Source organism: Marmota flaviventris, chromosome 15, assembly GCF_047511675.1.
Source record: "Marmota flaviventris isolate mMarFla1 chromosome 15, mMarFla1.hap1, whole genome shotgun sequence".
NCBI lineage: Eukaryota > Metazoa > Chordata > Mammalia > Rodentia > Sciuridae > Marmota > Marmota flaviventris.
In genome coordinates, this window is record NC_092512.1 from 46,952,110 (window position 1) to 46,971,953 (window position 19,844).

The 19,844-nt window shown below is 35.5% G+C and overlaps 1 protein-coding gene across 1 annotated transcript in view; it reads left to right on the forward strand.

The window, feature by feature from the left end:
• Positions 1 to 19,844, forward strand: part of Mmp16 (matrix metallopeptidase 16) — a 253,559-nt gene that overhangs the window by 204,738 nt on the left and 28,977 nt on the right. Inside the window, exon 7 of the mRNA XM_027947595.2 lies at positions 16,742 to 16,880. Within this exon, the coding sequence (XP_027803396.1) occupies positions 16,742 to 16,880 (139 nt within the window). The remainder of the gene's footprint in view (positions 1 to 16,741; positions 16,881 to 19,844) is intronic.

Sequence of the window (19,844 nt, forward strand, 5' to 3'; positions counted from 1 at the left end):
AAAACAAAACAAATGGCCAGCAAGAGAACCAGCTCTTATCCATCAAATGGGATTAGCAGTGTTTTAAGATCTAATCCTTGGGTTTATGGGCCTCCAGTGATTTTGGGCTCAAAAAGACTCAGTCAGCTTACCAAATTCACAAAATTGGATGAAGCATAAGCTAAAAAGGTAACATCAAGTTATAGTGACAATTAACAATTATCAAGATAAACATGGATTACTTATGCTTAAGAGAATTCTGGATCATAAACCACATTATACTCAGAAGGCTACTTCTGAAACAGAGGAGCTTAATGGTGTAAAGGTAGGGCGAGCATCGGAGGAAGAGACCACCAAGAGACTGTCTCATGCAACAGCAAAGGGTTTATTGGGATTCCAGCATGCTGGGGCTCAGAGCTCACTTGAATAGAGCAAAGAGAGAGAGCCCTGAAAACAGCTTAAGCAGAGCTTATATACTTTCCTTGGAGAGGGCAGGGAGGGAAGTTCATTGACGGGTCAGGGCGAGTAGCCAGTTTGCCTGCAACCGGGTGAGGGGATACATTCTGCAGTTTGGCAGTTGGGGACAGCACATTCTGGGAACAAGATTAGCAAACAGTTCTCAGGATTTCAACAGTGTTTTGTTAAGCATACAGAAAAATGGAGTGACAAGTACCTACTTTATTAACCTTTCAATGGCATCCCTAGAACCATCACAGTTGGATAGTCCACTGGTCCCACTGATACTGTTAGCACATAGTTAAAAATTGTACATGGGGCTTGTGTTAAGGTTTCAAGACATATACTCTCCTGGGCACTATGAAAGTCCCTGACCAAAGTCTGATTTTTGTGCACTTTCTTCTAAACAATATGCTATCTAACTTTGCTATTTCCTATTTTCAAAACCTCCTCTTACATGGGATTTTTAAAGAATATTGTAGTAATTGAGACTTAAGTTCTTTTATCATTCTTCGTTAGATTTGTACACATCCCCAGTCTCCCCAAGAGATACCCACCACCACCTAAGTCGGTTACTCCTGTAGATGGCCGGTCTCATGGATGATAGGAAAAAAATTTTTTTTAACAACGAATAATCAGTTTATTAAATAGTTGACTTAGTCATCTGCCATGGTGACTTCAGCCTCAACTCCTGGCTCCCTGGAAGCGATCCGATGAATTAGAACCTTTGCCATAGAGAGTTTTTCTTATAGTGATTCTCAAAGTCTTGGTAGGCATGGCAACAGGTCCTTTAACCTTGAGATTCTTTTTCTTTGTTCCTGTGACCAAGTTACCACATAAGCTTTCTCTAGCAATTTTACATTGCACCTGATGAGGGTAATTCTAACTCAAATGAATCGCCACCTCTGGTTTCATGGGTGTCTTCCTGGTATCTTTAAAAGCTATGGCTGCAGCTCAGTCTCTTTTTCCTGTGGGAGAGAGAGCAGAGGTGAGGCAGGAGCAGTAGTCTGCAGAACTGAGATCTCAGAATGCTCTAGGCTTTTCTCTTTTTTTGTACCAGGGATTGAATTCAGGGGCACTTGACCACTGAGCCACATCCCTAACACTTTTTTATATTTTATTTAGAGACAGGGTCTCACTGAATTGCCTCACTTTGGCTGGGACTGGCTTTGAACTTGTGATCCTCCTGTCTCAGCCTCCCGAGTCACTGGGATTACAGGTGTTCACCACTGCACCCAGCTAGGCTGACTTTTCATTTAACTTTAAAAAGTAAACATGAGTAAATACATAACTTTGTAACTAGTATACTTCAGATATAACACTTGGTAAATATGAATGGCAAAGATCAAATTTAGAAAATTTAGAAAGAAAATGCTTTTAATTTCGAAATGCCTTTATATTCAATTTTTTTTCTACTGTGAATAGCTTTAATCTCCATTTCTTGTCCAATGTGTTCACTGACTTGTTTATGCTATAAATATTTACAACATACTTGCCTTTGCCTGGTAGCCATTTAGGATCTGGGAATAACTTAGTGAACTCCATAAAATTCCTCAAAGATGAGCTTTATTTGAGTAAAGGAGGAAATAATCAAAAGTCAAGTAAATATACATAAGTATTTAGGGCATAAATGAATGTGATGGTGAAAATTTAACAGGGTAATGTGATAGAAGCAAAGAATTGAGATAGGTGGGAAGGGGATTTGTGTTAGTTAGCTTCCACTACTATGACAAAATACCTGAGATAATCTACTTTTTGGCTCAAAATTTTGGTTTCAATCTGTAAATGATTGACAAAGAAGTAGCTTTGGGTTTGTTGCAAGGAAACATGCCATGACAGAGAATGGATGGTGGAGCAAACTCTTCAGCTCTTGATAGCCAGGAATGAAGCAGAAAAAGAAGAAAAAGAAGAAGCTAGGCTCCTAGTGTTCCCTTTCAAAGGCATTCCCACAATGACCAAAAGACCTCCCACTGGGCCCCACCTCTCAAAGGCACCACCACTTCCAGTTCCCAGTTGCACCAGGAGCTAGAGACCAGTCTTTAATATCTGGGCGTTGGAGGGAAACTTTTCAAAACCATATAGGACTAATCTGGTTTTAATAGTTCAGAAGGATCTTTTTTGAAAAGGTAACATTAAACTAAGGTTTAACCAACAAATGGAAACAGCAAAGCAAAGATGATGAAAGAGCAGTCTAGTCAGATCTTTAACTAAATAACATTTTCCCTCAGATTCTTAAAACAAAAAAATTCTGAAAGTTGAGGTCATAGTGCCTCTCTCTACCTATGATGCTGTTATCACAGTTAGCCTTTCAACTGACTGCACCAGCAGAGCTGTAGCAACATTTCAAGTTCCTGATCAATAACTACAGTGTTTCTGCTAAAAACTGACCCCAATGAAATCTCCAATGCCAAAGGTTTATTTCAATCAACATTTCCCATAGTCTTGCACCACAGCTGCATTTAGGATTTTATTCTTTTAGTAGCATAGGAGTCTTAAAAAAAATCAGAATGGGAAAACGTCACATTCATCAAATCACACCAAAATATAATCTTTCTCAAGCAATACTCTCCAACAGAACTTGCCGCAATGATTGAAATCCTTTATGGACATGGTCTTCTATGTCTATTGAGCACTTAAAATATGACTATAACTACTGAGGAACTGACTTTTAATCACATACAGCTAATTTAAATTAAGTAGCCATTTGCAGCTACCATATTGACAATTCAGATCCAAAGAATCAATTTTAAATAATTTATCAGTATCTTGAAACCTATGAATTAATCACTTAAAATTTTTGAAACCATGCCTTTTGACTGTTAATAAGAGGTAAAAAGAAGTTTTATGTCTTAATTGGGAATACATCAATTGAGAGAATATCTTCAACACAGTGAGAAAACAGGGAGTGTGTGTGTGTGTGTGTGTGTGTGTGTGTATCTGTCTGTGTAAGATAGTCCAGTTTCTACCATTCTAGTTCCTCATTTGTTTTTCCTTTAGTATGTATGAGTGGAAGTAATTCTTTTCCTTCTGTGACTCTGGGGATACGATGGTGTAGTACTCTACTCAGGGAAGAATTGAACCAAAACAATATTAAATTGAAGAAGATCATTAGCCCATATTCCCTTGATGTGTTTTGTGATGCAGTCACTATTTCCACTATTTCTCAGGAGTAAGAAATAATTACAATGATAGAATTTGACTAAAGAAGGAAAAAATTTTAATCATCTCAAAAAAAAATGTAGGTATTATTGATCTTGTATTTTTAAGAAATTTAATAATGAATGATAGCATAAATATTGCAAAGCAATAGGTGGTCTGTATTCTTTTTTGGTCATTACTGGTAGGAAAAAAAACCTGAATTTTTAATAATATGAATGACTTTTGCTTAATCATGGTGATTGTTTACTATTTTTTTAAAAAAAAAAAACCTACAGAAAAATAGTTATAAAAACAAATAATATTCCCTCAGCCCCAAGACCAACTTAATGTAGGTGAAGAATGCATTTTGGGAAGTCAGTTAGAAAGAAGAAGAAAACACTTTTCCATTTCTAAGATTTTCTAGACACAATATAGATTGCTTTTGTTAATCTCACTTGGCAGGTTGAACTCAGATATATTCATGCTTACATAAATGGGAAGGATATTTAATAGCAGTGTTAATTTTGTATAAGCTGTATCACATGAGATATTTAAAACACTAAAGCTATTGCATATTACCAGGGACTATCTTTGTCTTCTTTCAGTATTTTACTTCAGCTTTAGAATTAAATGGAACAATGTGTGTTTTACAAAGTTTTATGAAAATATATGGTGTGGCCACATTTTTTGTTGTAATCGGTATTGTTAATTTTTTAAATTGTCAAATAATTGACAATTTTTGCTAATGAATTTGAGCACCAATTAGAGGACCAGTGGGTTAGACCATGTATCACCAACTCATTTTGTACATAAGATAACTCACTAACTCGGATATCCTCTCAAATCTAAGGGTCTAAATGAAAACACAAAAGTATCAAAAACACTGAGCTATAAATAGTTGACCTTTAAAAACATTGTCTCAATACAAAATGATTTTATATTATTTTATACTCATTTGCATAGAAAGAGTACTTATAAAATTAAAATAAAAATGATTTTATTTTTAATACCACTCCTTTAAATATTTAGCCTTTTAGTTTAATTGAAATAGTATTATTAGCAGTTCTTTTACAATACTGCATGTTGAACCCAGGACCTTGCATGTTAGGCAAGCACTCTACCACTTCATTACACCCCAATCCTTTTTATTTTCTTTTGAGATATGGTATTGCTAAATTGTAAGGCTGGCCTCGAAAGTACTCTCCTCCTGCCTCAGAATCTGAGTAGCCTAGATTACAGGCATACACCTCACACCCAACAATATTTGCTTTACAAAATAATCAATACCTAATTTTCCAGGAATAGATGCCTGACATAAAGTGAGATTCATTTACATTCATGATGTGTATAAAACTAATTACAATTGGAACTTACTTTTTAACCACAAAATAAAAATCAAGTAAAATTGAAAATTGTGGAAAATTTGGCAGAAAGATAAATGGGAATGTATCTCTCTTTTTGAATATAAGCAGAAGACAAAAAAAAGAGAGAGAGAGAGAACTAATTTGTTCTACTAAATAAGTTGAGTTCCTCTCCTCTCTTTCTTGTGAATTTGAATCCATGTAAAAAATATAAATCAGGATTAGGTACTCACAATTACACTAGAACTTCCAAGTATATCCCCTAACATAAAAGATGCAAATCAGCACAGCTTAGCATTCAAAATATTATACATGATTAAGCAAGGAGGAGTATTCCTACTTATATGTTAATGTGTTTTAAAAAAAATCCTTTTTCTTGTTTAACACTTTGAGCAGAACTTGAACTTATACTTTATTATCTGTGGTATTTTGTTCACTTAGCAGTGTCTACCCTGCCATGTGTGTCTCACTAATTAGCATTTACCTAATGCAAATGCTTTCTTTTTCCTAACTTAGGTGCTTTTGTTTCCCAAGTTGTTGCAGTGACATACTTCCCTCTTGAAATCCCTAGTGCTTTCCTTGCTAATTCCAGTAAACCACTGTCTGTGCTCCCCCCTCTCCCCCCCCACAGGTAATACAGTGCTCTGCAGCCTGACAGATCCTTCCTGTTCTACATGTAGTTTTACTTTAGTTCCTGCTTCCTTTATTCCTTCATTTCTGTACCTGTTTACTTAGATACTGATTTACTAATCATATCACTGGATGATCTATCAAGATGCCCCATTAATCTGTTTTATATCACATTTGTGTGCAGTTGCTTCTGTAATTGCCATACCTCCTCCTTTGTTAACACCCCTCCTTCTTAGCGTATGCACCCTTGCTATGTGTTTTCTGAATTCCTCCTAGCCTTCAAATCTTAATCTCTTCTCCTAAGGAAATGCATCCACTCCTACTCACCTTTACCATCAGCCTGAGGGAGCATCAGTTATTATATACTCTCTTTCTCTGTGATGTGTGCCAGCTTCCTTTTCTCTAACACCTTTAAAGCTTTCCTGTGAAAGCTAAGCCAGTACCATCCTTCCTCACCATCACAGCCTTCTGAAATTTCTCTTAACTTACAAAACTTCCAGCCAAGTGAAGGAGACATATCCTCTCTTTTAAGCCAGAATGACTCCTCTACTAAGTTGGGCTTCTACACATTCACAAAGTTTCCAACCTTAGGCATCAGTTTTATTTCATTCATCATCTGTTTTTAGATTGCTACTTGCTCAGAATGATTTTCAAAAACTATTTGACCGTATCAATGTAATTGTTCAAGATTGTATTATTTAGCTGAAGAATTAGGAAATTCATTTATGGAAATTTTTCCTTCAAAGGTAAGCAAAGAGAGGCTAAAACACAGTGGTTACATTTGATAAAAATGAACTCATAACCCAGTGCTTTCCTGTGGATAGTGACTATGGTCCTCACTCTTCCCTCAGGATTGTCTTAGAACTTGCTTCTTTTACTGAACTGTGAAGTTGTTTTGTGAGGACTTTCTTTGAGTGTAAGGAAGGACAGTTACCTTTTGAACTCTGTTTTTAAATAAATAAACCACAGCAGAACAGTGGCAGCAGAAGGAAGGTTCTCAAGAGCATATTAACATAAAGCAATTAGATAATGGTAATGAGGATTAGTCTCTTCTGTTTTGGCAACAACAGCTCCTGAACTCTGAAACAAAGTCACTTAGGAATCTTTCAGGGTCTCTTGCTTTGCAATTTCTTGGGAATTCTCTGCCCTGTCTAACCTTCTCTCTTAGGAGCCAATTTCTAATTCAACCTAGGGCTTTAACAATTTGTTGACATATAACTCTGTGTCCTTTTGAAAGAAAAATAAAATATTTCCCAGTGACATATTCCCTCCTAGGCAACCCCCTACTTTCCCTATCCTCCTTGGGCCCTCTGCATTGCTCAGGGCTTTGAAGTGGATCTGTTGAGGACTATATCTGCTCCATATATTATTCTTAATACTGTCTATCTGCTCTACTTTCTATACCTTACAGCCCAACGAGTTTCCACTTGAGTGATGTAGTGAGGTCTGGGGAGAAAGAGCATATCTGATTGAAAACTAAGCTGAGCACCCTAGCTTCAGCTCAAACCTTTGATTCCTCCTAAATGGTATTGTGAAACATTTTCTGTCTTCCACGGCATGACTAGGTCCTGGTGCATTGTTCAGAATTAAAGGAGCTATAGGATGCTGTGGTAGTGACCAGTAGGTTCAGCTAAAAATCAAGATGAATCTTTGGGGAATAGGAGGCACTGCTTCAAGCAAGTATCCCTAGAGGAAATAAAGCATGGAGTTAACCTTTAAAAGAAGGACAAAAAGAAGAAGAAAGCAAAGGATGATAATGATGCTCATGGGAAACAGTATATGATCTATAATTTCCATGCAATGGTTTAAAGATGCTGGTAGATGTGGGCACCACGAGAGCAGTAAAGTGTTCCAAAAAGGAATTTCTGTTAGGCCACTTACTTGGGCTATTGACAGTCCATCCCCCTAAATTCCAGGCCAAGCAAAAGATTTACTGATTTGTCTCTCACTGTCTTTGTTCTTTCTTTCCCTATTGTTGAACACTCATTCAACAAATAGTAATGGGCATTGTTCCAGGGCTGAGAAATTTAGTGTTTTAATAAGACAGAGGAGGTGCATGCTCTGATCAGAACAAATATGAATTTCAGAGACTGTTGTTATTATAAAGAAAATAAAACATGATACTGTGATAGAGAAAGGTTGAGGAGATAGACCTCTTTTGAATGGGTGATCAAAAACTATACCATAAGTAAAGATAGCCCTGTACATTTTTTTATTCAGTAGGAACATCGTTTTTATTGCAAATAAGAAATCTTTCTTCAGGACACAAATAAAGGGATGGTAATTCTTGATAGGTGTGCTAATGACACAGCAGCTCATTATATTTGTTAAGTAGTAGTGCCCATTTTAGAGGCAGCTACAATAGCATTTCAAGAGCATTTTGAAATCAGTGGTTTCCTCTCCTCTCTATATTGACTATATCCACAGATTAATAGGAGTGCAGACTTAGCACCATTGTCCTCTCCCATCCTCAGTTTTCTTACCTGTAAAAGAGACAGTGAAAGTATTATTGTCATTTTGGGTGGCTCAGATATATTGTGCCTGGTACATTATATACTCTTAAGAAGTTGTTGGTTTTTTATTGTTTTTGTTTTTGTTTTGGCTTGTCCAGTGAAAGTTTTTCTCAATTATATAGCATATGAATTGGTATTTAACTTGCCTTACAAATATTCATAATGTTCAGAGCCCAATGGAAGAAAACATAAAGCAAAATCTTCATGTTTCTGTGTGGTACACTGCTGTTGGTTGCCTGCAGCTTTCCCTAAATGCAGTGTATTAACAATGCATTGTTTTAGTAAATGGTTTTTCTCTTCTTTGCTATCACCACCAAGTGCTTTTTAACAAGAGTAGATTTAAGAAGAAATGCAAGGATGTGGGGAAAAGGGCACACTCAAACATTGCTGGTGGGACTGCAAATTAGTGCAATCAATCTGGAAACAGTATGGAGATTCCTTGGAAAACTGGGAATGGAGCCATCATTTGACCGAGCTATCCCTCTCCTCGGTCTACACCCAAAGGACTTAAAAACAGCATACTACAGGGACACAGCCACATCAGTGTTTATAACAGCTCAATTCACAATAGCTAAACTGTGGAACCAACCTAGATGCCCTTTAGTAGATGAATGAATAAAGAAAATGTGGCATATATATGTACAATGGAATATTACTCAGCATTAAAAGAGAATAAAATCATGGCATTTGCAGGTATGGATGGAGTTAGAGAAGATAATGCTAAGTGAAATTAGCCAATCCCAAAAAAACAAATGTTGAATGTCTTCTGATATAAGGATGCTGATTCATAATGGGGACGTGAGGGGGCATGGGAAGAATAGACAAACTTTACATAGGGCAAAGGGGAGAGAGGGGAAGGGAAAGGGCATGCAGGTAGGAAAGACAGTGGAATGAGATGGTCATTATTACCGTAAGTACATGTATGAAAAGACTGAATGGTGTGACTCTACTTTGTGTACAACCAGAGACACGAAAAATTGTGATTTATTTGCGTAATATGAATTGAATTGCATCCTGCTTTCATATATAAATAATTAGAATAAATAAAATTTAAAAAAAATGGTAAAATATATAAGAAACTGAAAAGAGAACAGGGTCAGCACACATGTATCTTCCTCCTCAGGCCTCTATATACTAAGCCTAAACATACTTGTATGGTATGGTTCCTTGTTCTTTATGTATGAAAATTGGATTTTAAAAAAATGGGTACGTATGTTATGACATGTACCTCATTGGATTCTGCATCAAGGATTATAAACTTTACATTTTAAAAAATTAATATGCTCTCTGTCAGGATTTAATAATTACTAAATAATAAGAAAGTGGCCCATGTCAGACACAACACTGAACTCCAGATTTTTCAATATAAATTAATCTGAAAGCAAATGAATTTTTAAAAATGTTGGAGACTATAAAAACTATCACATTAATTTAGCATAAATAGTAAACAAATATTCTGAAACTACTAAGTTCCCTTTCCTTAGAAACACCTATATACAGGGCTGGGGATATTGCTCAGTTGGTAGAGTGTTTTCCTTGTATGCACAAGGCCCTGGTTTATAATCCCCAGCACCACCACCAAAAAAAAAAAATAAAACAAAAAGAAAACAGAAACACCAATATACACTTTACTTATTAAATGAATTTACCTCTCTGAATCCAGCTGGTAACTATAACAGATGCCTCTTTGAACATTAAGAGAGGAAGGGGAATATCTGAATTATGAGTTTAGAAATGACTTTTAATAATAACTCGTCAATATATTATTTTATTCTATTAATACAGTGAGTCTATGTTTTGAACATTTTTTAAAAATACAAGCAATATTTAAAGTTTTTGACCGATTTGTATGTACCAGTGATTCTTTTCTTCCAGAATTATGCCTGGTCGAATTTGATTGAGGAACCCTGAGAGTCATGTCTACAAACACATTGCAGACATTCAGGCCTGTCTTGGTGAAAAAGCATATTCTAGTGGTTGTTTTTTCTCCTGATGTTTATATACCAAAAACCAGTTTGTGTCAGCTGTTGTGATAAGATAATGAAAGCTTCCTAGAATAGCATTCTCTTTGCCAGATACATCTATTAAGCCTCCCTTAGTTTTTTTTTTTTTCCTTCTCCAAGTTATAATCTTATTTCTCTTTCCCAGTATTGAAAAGAAGTATAGCTAATTCAATATGAATGGTTTTGTTCTTTTTAAACACAATAATGTCTTTAATAATTCTCTGTACATACAGCAAACCTGAAAGCAATAGTTTTATATAAAACTTAGTGAATTTTTAATACACTTGTATTATGTCACAGCATGTAATTCTGCTTCGAGGCCATATATATTATGATCAAATGGAGCATGTACTAAATCTAATTACACAGTGCTACATATATTTTGTTTCTTCTTTAATGCACGAAGATGTTGGTTGTAGCATTATTTACTGTAGCAAATATAAATGCTTGTCAATGGAAGTTTAATGAACTTACAGTACAATAGTATTTAGCCATCACAAATATTTATAAGATTACATAATATTTTATCATAAGGAAATTGGCTCTGTGTTTTCACACTTTTAAATTACTATGTTTTTAACTTTTTATTGTAAAATATTTCAAATTACAGAAAAATTTCAAGAATGAATACATTCGCACCTAAAATATAGATTAAACAACTGTTAGTATTCTTTACATATTTGTGTATACGAACACAAACATAAACAATACCTATGTTTTATAATAGTTAGGTCTAAATCTATACAACTATATTAACATACAGGTTTTTTCCTTTTCTTTTCCACTGAAGATAGCACACTTCTGTCATCATAAATGACAACACAATAAAAGACCTTATACAATTAAATTCTATTATGTGATTTTGTGATGCATTTTATCTCATTGTATTTTTTATATGATAGGCTGTATCTTCATCTGGGGTAGATTGCTAGAGAAAGAATTGCTGGGTCAAAGAGCAAATACTTATGCTATGCTGTTCAATATTGCCATGTTGTGCCTTTTTTGCATTCTTATTAGGAATGTATCAGGGTGCCTATGTCTATAAGCCACAACATCAAAGGAATTTGATAAGAAAGACATGGTATCGCAGAATGGTTTCAGCTTTTATTTCACTGGTTTTTAAATGAGGTGTGGTGTATATTTTCCTATTGCTCAAACTTTTGTTTTCTGGCAACCGAACATGCACATCTTCTATTGGGGATTTTTTCTTGAGTTTTAAGAATTCTTTACATATTAGAATAATTGACCCTTTGTAATCAGGTTTGCAAGTATTTTTTCCTTCTTTTTTATATATTTTTACTTTGTGAGTTTTTTAAATAAAATATTTTATTTTATTTTACAGTAAATAATGCTACATCCAACATCTTCATGCATTAAAGAAGAAACAAAATATATTTAGTACTGTGTAATTAGATTTAATACATGCTCCATTTGACCATAATATATATGGCCTCAAAACAGAATTACTTGCTGTGACATAATACAAGTATATTAAAAATTCATTAAATTTCACACAAAACTATTGCTTTCAGGTTTGCTGTATGTAGGGAGAATTACTAAAGTATCTTTCATTGAGCCACATTCAACAAAACCAAAATAACATTTTTGTGTAATGTAACTAATTTTCTAAGAAAAATAGATGTTCTAAACTTGCTTATAAATCCATAATGTTTTTAATATACTAAATCAGTTTTTTTTTTTTTTTTTTTGCTTTTCTTTGCTCTGGGGAAACAAAGATCCTTATCACCTTTTCAACAGAATCTGGTAATTTGTTTTAAAATTTAAGCCACTTAGAAAAGCTAATATTTTAATTATAATGTGTTAAAGATTTCTACTTCTATTGGATATATTTTATTATTAAAAGGATTTTATGATGAATTCAAGTACTTTTATAAAATACCCTAAAAATGAATGAAGTTAACCTAACAATTTTTATTAGCCTTGGTTTCAGTTTTTATTTCAATGCATTCAGTAATTTTGGACATGACTGCAAGATATAGGGTCAAACATATGCTATTTATTTTTTAAATAAAACAAAATTTCAAAATAATATATTTTATAATAAATTCTGATTATTTGCTTTTTATCCATACGGCAAGTCAATAGTGAAGAGTCATCTACTTAAAAGCAGCTGTTCTGCTTTTACTAACTTCTTTTACTAACTCACTCCAACAATAGACACTAGACCTGTTGACCTCAAATTTCCCATGTATTGTTTTTGCCCCTTCAAAAGAGCAGTGACCTGGAATGGACAAACATTTGGACATCCACCTTCATCTTAGAGCTCAGCACTGCTCCCACTTTCTGCCCCATGTTCATAGTTACCCATGTGTTGCTGCCTCCCAGACTCCAGATGAGTCTGACTGCCAAAAGCGGGTCCTGGGTGGAAATCTTCCCGACTACCTCAGACATCCCTTTCTGCCTAAGAAGTAGTAGAAGCAAATTCAGGCCTATTGCATCTCTTCCTTTGCCTTGTAAGCCAAAGAAAGGAAGCCAATGTAAGTGGAGCACTGTGAGCAGGAGGGAGATCTCAAGGAACTAACTATGTAGGAGATGCAGGCAGGGACCCAAGTTTGAATTTCATTCTAGATGCAGTAGGAGGCAAACCAGTCTCTGGGTTGGCATTGCAGTCATTGCCGTGAAGTACGGTGACGATTCAGTCTAGCTTGATGGCACAGAGGATGATGAGAAGAAAAGAGATTTGAGATGCTTTATCCAAAAATGGGAAGGTTAAAGGAAGACCAAGATCGCTGATCAGGGAGGAGCTGAAGCCACCACTCACTGGCAACTTCTAGAAATGCTCCGTTTGAGACAAGTTGTTGGTTAAATAAATGAGTTTATAAATAAGAACAGGAGTGAAAATAGATCAGTTCTAATTGGTTTATTAAGAGTCCAGAAAGTGGCATCCTTTACTGCTAGTATATAAATAATATCATCACTTTATATTGAGACAACAAGAGGACACTTTCTTGTATAGTTCTTAGCAAACAGTATGCATGCAACAAACCAGAATTTTAAATGGGATAGAAAAAAAAGTAAACTGAATTTCTCCTATATGTTACTGCTTCTTAGTGTACACTATATAGTACTCTGTGGATTAATGTCTGTGAACAAAATGGTCTTTCTGGGCCCCATGCTACATGGAAAAAATAAGTCTACAAGTAAGCCTATAATTGCTTATATTTTAAGCGAAATATTGGTGTTTAAATAAGAATTCCGATTTGGTAACTGTTAAGCACTAATTTTTTTACAAGTTGACTTTGCAGATAGGCTATTTATGTTTATTATTGGTGCATCCCATCTCCTTCTATCCACTTCTGTTAGGGCCACAGCAAAATAAAAAGAGGCCAGAACAACACATAAACAATAGATGTAGAGCTCCAGAGACTTCATTCCCCTTTCTTCCCCTCACATCTAAAGTTAAAACAAAATTTATATTGTTTGAAAGGATAAGAACAAATATGTTTTTCCTCCATGGTTCAAAGACCTTTAAATATCACTCCCTTCTAGAAACAGAATATGCCTATTCAAGTGGAATTTTTATAGTTTTGTGAGCACCCCCCCACACACACACACATAGCTTTTATTCATTTTTTAATAAGAAAGCATCTTGGCCATAAAGAGAACAAACTTATATTTAACTTTAAAGTTTTGGCTTCTAAAACTTTGATCTTTCTTCCTTATGTTTTGTTTTGTTTCAAGAGATACTTATTAAGCATCTACTTCATGAAGCATGAAGGCACTTTTCTGGACATGAGGAAACATTAAGTGAACAAAAGGCAGATATCCTTGCCACTATGGAGCTTGTACTCTTGTGAAGAGAAAAGTAACAAAAAATAAGTAAAACAAGCATCATGTAAAATAATGATGAATGCAACAAAGGAAAATAAAGCCAGTAAGGGAGGTGAAGACAGTCAGCAGATGTGTGTGGGTGGAGTGAAGGACTTCAATTTTAGCTAGGGTGGCCAGAGAACTTTTTACTTATAAGGAAAGTTTTTACAGAGACCTAAATGTCGTGTTAAATATCCTTTCTGTAGGAATTGCTCCCAGGTCCCAATTCTGAAAGGGCAACCTGGGGTGAATGCAGTAGGAGGAACATACATCTTCTGTAATAGAATGCTTTCTGAATTATGTGTGCCATTGCTTTCTGCTAAAATGAGAAGCTGTGGATAAGTTGAATAGACGTACTGCTGGAATATTTATAATTTAAAAAAGACTCTGCCAAGGCTTCTATCAATAAGAAATAGTCATGAATTCATCCATGGTTCACATCACCTTCTGAATTTCTGCAAATTGACGATGCTTATCTTGAGTCAGGACTTTCATTTCTGGCTTTATTAGTGGCAAGTTGGGATTGTGTTCCCATCTTCAGTATGCCACATATGTCTGTTCCAAAGAGCCACCGGCCCTGTGCTTCTCTGAGAAAAATTGGAATGCAGGGTTTTCACCTGGTTTCCTCTCATTCTTCAGTATAAAGAACTTTCTCTTTCATTGTTCCATAATCATGGTCAGTTATTTATAGGAATGCAGTCGGGTGTTTAGCCATTTTTGTTTATTATTTGGGTGTATAGTTTAAAGTGCTAAATGCATTTTATTTGGAGGCTCGCATGATTTTAAATTCAATTAAAATCCCCTGTAGTAGCTAGACAAAAATGCTGCTTTGTTTCACTTTTTGTTGTTGTTGTTCTTGTTGTTTTCTTTTCAAAGCTAAGAATACTAACTGCTTACATTTCATTAGCAGTAAGCTTTTGGTCTTTATGCCCATATTTATTTTCCTGGATCAATCTTTTAATGAAATAACTTTTTATTTTAGATTCTGTTTAATTTTTCTACATTTAATTCAAACTACCCAGTACCATGAAAATTATCAAGATAAGGTTAATAACATAAGAAAATTTGGGGGAGAAAGACATACATAGCCAGAATCACAATACAGCTAAAATCTATAAAGGGAACAATGAAGGAGACATAAAACAGCAAATAAAAAAAACAAAGAGGAAATGTAGGATAACTAGTTACAATGTAATTTTAACAATAATAACAATCAATGATTCAAATGCTACCGTGTGCCCAGTTCTCAGAAAGTCCTTTATAGTTGTTATACTAATCATATTAGTTTTCAGTTAACTCAGTGACTAGTATCTAGACAAAGATGACAATAGAATGAAAAAAATTACATGTTAATTAAAACATAAATAAAATAAATTTTAATTTTCTAATTTATGTTTTTCATACAGTATTCTCATATGTAAGTCAAATTTTGGGGACATAGCTGTTAGGGAACAGAAAAAGAATAGGAAATGAACTCAGAGCTACTAATTAAGTTTTTAATTTATCCTTTATAAGTAAATATTCAAAGGATTTTAAGAAAACTTTAACATTTTAAAATTTTCCACATTTTTATTAGTGCATTATAGATGCACAAACTGGTGGGATTTATTATTACATGTTCATACATGCACACAATACAACAATACAGTTTGGACAACATCATTCCCCAGTGTTTTCCATTCCCTCCCCTTCTTCTTCCTGGGTCCCATTTCTCTACTCTTCTGATCTCCCTTCATTTTTTATGAGACACCCCTCTACAACCTTTTGGAAAATGTTCATTTTTACTTATTACTGGAAAGCCAAGAATCCTTAGTGTCATATATTTTTGTGTGTATGAATATACAAATAAGTGAAACTTCTTAGAAAATCCAATCAGTCTAACCCATTCTTAGCTAACAGCATAGGAAAGCCCTCTAATAAATCATTTATTAATTTCTAAGTTCGGGGAAGAAAACAAGAGAGATGCAAAAAATAACTGAAGAATTTTTGTGATACATATTTGTGTGTATAGCAAAAATACTTAACTAAAAATTTAATGTCACCAGATGAATCATTTTTGGAAAATTTCTTTTTCTCTCCATTAGTATTTGTTTTGAAGCATATTCACTGTACATAGGCTATTTAATAACTCCACAACTTTATAGACACCAACAATGAACCAAGTCATGTGTTATTCACTAGAGATAAGAATAGATACAGTGTCCTGTGTTATGTATACAATTATTATGAGATCAGATAGCAGAAGCACTTAACCCTTATTGTAATCTGATACAATGCCTTTTTTGGGGGGATAAATTTAGCCATTTATCGTAATCATATATTTTATCACCCAAACCATGACACATGGTAAAAGAGTGCCCTACATATATTTTCACAGGACATTATGTGTGACATGAGCATATCAGGACATGGTGCGCAGGTTCATTCCCACCATCTCAGATATGGAGATGTGGCATTTCTCTAAAAATGTCAGGAGGTATACCTGGCCATAATCCTACCCTCATATTCAGGAAGCTGACTCACATCCCCAGATGGCAGGGACCTGTGCGTGCTCTGATTTTTCCATCTAGGAAGCCTTGGAGATATGTAAAATGAGATCAAGTACTTTGACATTATGGTTTGTATAACATTGTGTGGTTTGGGAAATTAACTACAAACCCTTTTGTGATCACCATGGTCGAGTTGTTTAGCTCTTTCCCTGACTGCTTTGACTTAAGACAGTGGCAATGAGTTGAACTTAGGTTTAAAACCATCCACCCAACCACTGCACAGTGACACACAGTGGAGGCCTGCACTTTGTGAGCGATGATGGCCTTTGCTTGGGTTGCAGGACCAGTGGTTTTGGCGAGTGAGAAACAACAGAGTGATGGATGGATACCCCATGCAAATTACCTACTTCTGGCGGGGCCTGCCTCCTAGCATCGATGCAGTTTATGAAAACAGTGATGGGAATTTTGTCTTCTTCAAAGGTAAGGATGTTTTTTTCCATGTTTGCCAATGCTGTGTTTGGGTCATGTTGTCCAGGGACCTGTAGCAGAGACAGAGGTGAATAAGTAAAACCTATTATGGGGGATCAATTAGCAAATGGATTTTATGAAATAAATTGCATGTTAATTAAAACATAAATAAAATAAATTTTGATTTTCTAATTTATGTTTTTCATTCAGTATTCTCATATGTAAGTCAAATTTTGGAGATATTCTATTCTCTGGGAACCTAAAGTTTTGACCTAAAAGCACCAAAAAAAAAAAAAAATTAATTAAAACCAGGCATCATAGCTATATGTGCCTGTTGTCCCAGCTAGTTGACGGGAGCAGCAGTTTAGCCCAGGAGTTTTGAGACCTGCCTTTGCAACATAGTGAGAACTTCATCTCAAAAAAATAAGTAAATAACCATTTTTTTTATTTATTGGTTTATTCATTCCTAGGGTATTTAGAGTTATTGCTGGTTTATGCCATGAAATCTATTGTCCAACTTATTTTCAGATAGTCTTTGAAACTCTACCACATTTAGTCAGTTTACATAAATAATTTACAGTAAACTAAAAATAATAATAATCATAATCATAAAGGCAGGGAAAACATATGAGTAGAAAACTTGGCCCACTTATCAGTATCATGAAATTTATTGCCTGTTATTTATCTGAGTAAGGAATTTTAGTTTCACAAGTCCTATTAACTGCCTGACATGAAAAAGTAACAGCTGAGAAGTGAACTTCATGGAATACTTGCTCCTCCCTCTTCAAACTTGCTAATATTCAAAACAACCAACCTTAAACCTAGGAGAAAGCAAGAGATGGATTGAGTTGAATTGTTAGGAGAACACACCTGAGCTGAAGGTAAGGAGAACTTCAGTGCAGAAAGAATATGATCGAACATGTTATCCAAGAATCTAAAGGGCAAAAAAACCAGCTCAAACATGGATACATTCTGAAGAGAAAGAAAGAGAATCTTAACCAAAAAGTTCATTATTCTCAGGATCCAACTAGAGGAATTTATGATAATGATGAGAGTAATGGAGACAAGAGATTTGAGTGACAAAATTTTTAACTGAGATTCAAAGTGCCTGCATGAAATGAAAGTATATCCTAGAATGTACTTTCTCTTCCCAGATCATTCCTTGAAAACAGAACCAGTATAGTGCATTATATATAAAATCATGTGTGTTCTGAGGTCATATCACCAATTTTGAACACCCACTAGCTACATGAACCAGGCAGGTTGCTCAATTCTCTTTATTTCAGTTTCCCCATCTGGAAAATAGGGTTTGTATTATTCCCTATCTCAGAATGATTTTGAGGTCTAAATCATTACTACATTGAAAGTACTTGGCACATGTATGTTCTTAATAAATGCCAGCTACTGCTGCTACTGGCAAGATTATTAATGATGCTGTTGCTACCTTTCTGCTATTCTATAATAAAAGTGTAACTCAATTGGACTTGTATTCTGCCACTGCAGGTGAAGCAAGGCTACCACCTAAAGCTTGTCAATCTTAGTAACTGGAGGAAAGTTTTCTCTCCCCTATACCCTTCTTTGGTCGCAGGAGTAGTAGCAACGGAAAGAGGGAAAGGCTAACCCCAGGGTAGCCTCCAGTTTGAGGGCTGGTCCAAGGCCCAGTCTCACCACAGGATCAATAGTGCTCTCTAGCCAGGCACAGGGGCTCACCCCTGTAATCCAGCAGCTCAGGAAGCTGAGGCAGGAAGATTGCAAGTTCAAAGCCAGCCTCAGCAAAAGTGAGGTGCTAAGCAACTCATTGCAGCCCTGTCTCTAAATAACATACAAAATAGGGCTGAGGATTTGGCTCAGTGATTAAGTGCCCCTGAGTTCAATCCTCAGTACCGAAAAAAAAAAAAAAAGTATTCTCTAATACCTGAGGACTAACTGCCACCATTATAAATCAGGCTGAGACAGCTTTTTTCTTTCTTTTTTTTTTTTTATTCACTTTGCCTTTCCTGCTCACTAGTGAAATAGCTGGCTCCTTTTCATCTTTCAATAACTAGTATCAAAGCCAAATCCTGGGTGCCCTCCACACACCCTATTTAAGTCATTCCTTCCCACTGACATGCAGCACTTGTAACTGAAATTAAAAATTACCTATAGCATTCTAATGAAAATGTCATCAGGGATAGATCTTGTTTATATTTTTTTGACACCACTGTATGTTTAGTTCCTAAAACATTGCTGGGTGCATAGTAGGTGCTCAACAAACATTTTAATAAAAGCAATATCATTCAATACCAATTTGATATGGTAAGATATTATGTTATGGTGCTAACAACAGCAATAATTTGTCTCCAGCCACAGAATATTTTAATTTCTAGACTGTTACACTTGTCAGCTTTTGATACATTCTGAATACTAGGAAATATCTCCTCTAAGAAATTTTGTCACTCCAAGGATCCTGCCCTGATGCTGTTCCTCCAGTTTACTCTCCTGGCCACTTCAGTTGACTTTTCAGAGCCCAGCTAGACATGGATGAGCTCTCCTCCTCCAAACGCCATTGCTATCCAAAGGGAGCCAGAAGTCCTGGGGGTGCCCAGTGTCTAAGGAGGGAAGTGGGAGCCTGAAACCCTGGGCTTAAATCACTTACTTTCTCTATCTTCATCAGAGCAATCACAATCAAAGTAAAAGTCCCTGTTTTGCACTGTCTCCTTATATCCTTTATCACCTCAAAAAAAAAAAAAAAAAATGCAGAGACCCACCTCACTCCTCATCCAAGCCTGCCATCACCATTTACCATATGGGTCATGAGGCCATCTGCGCCCCTCTCTGGCTGTCCCAACCTCCTTCCTGCTTCAATTTTCTACATAGCATCTGACAGAAGATACAAGTCACTCATGTACTCTTTCTCAGCATCCTTTCCACTAGAATGTCAGACCCCCAAGGGAATGGTTTTCTTCCCTGTTCCTGCTCGGCTCTCCCTTTGGTCCT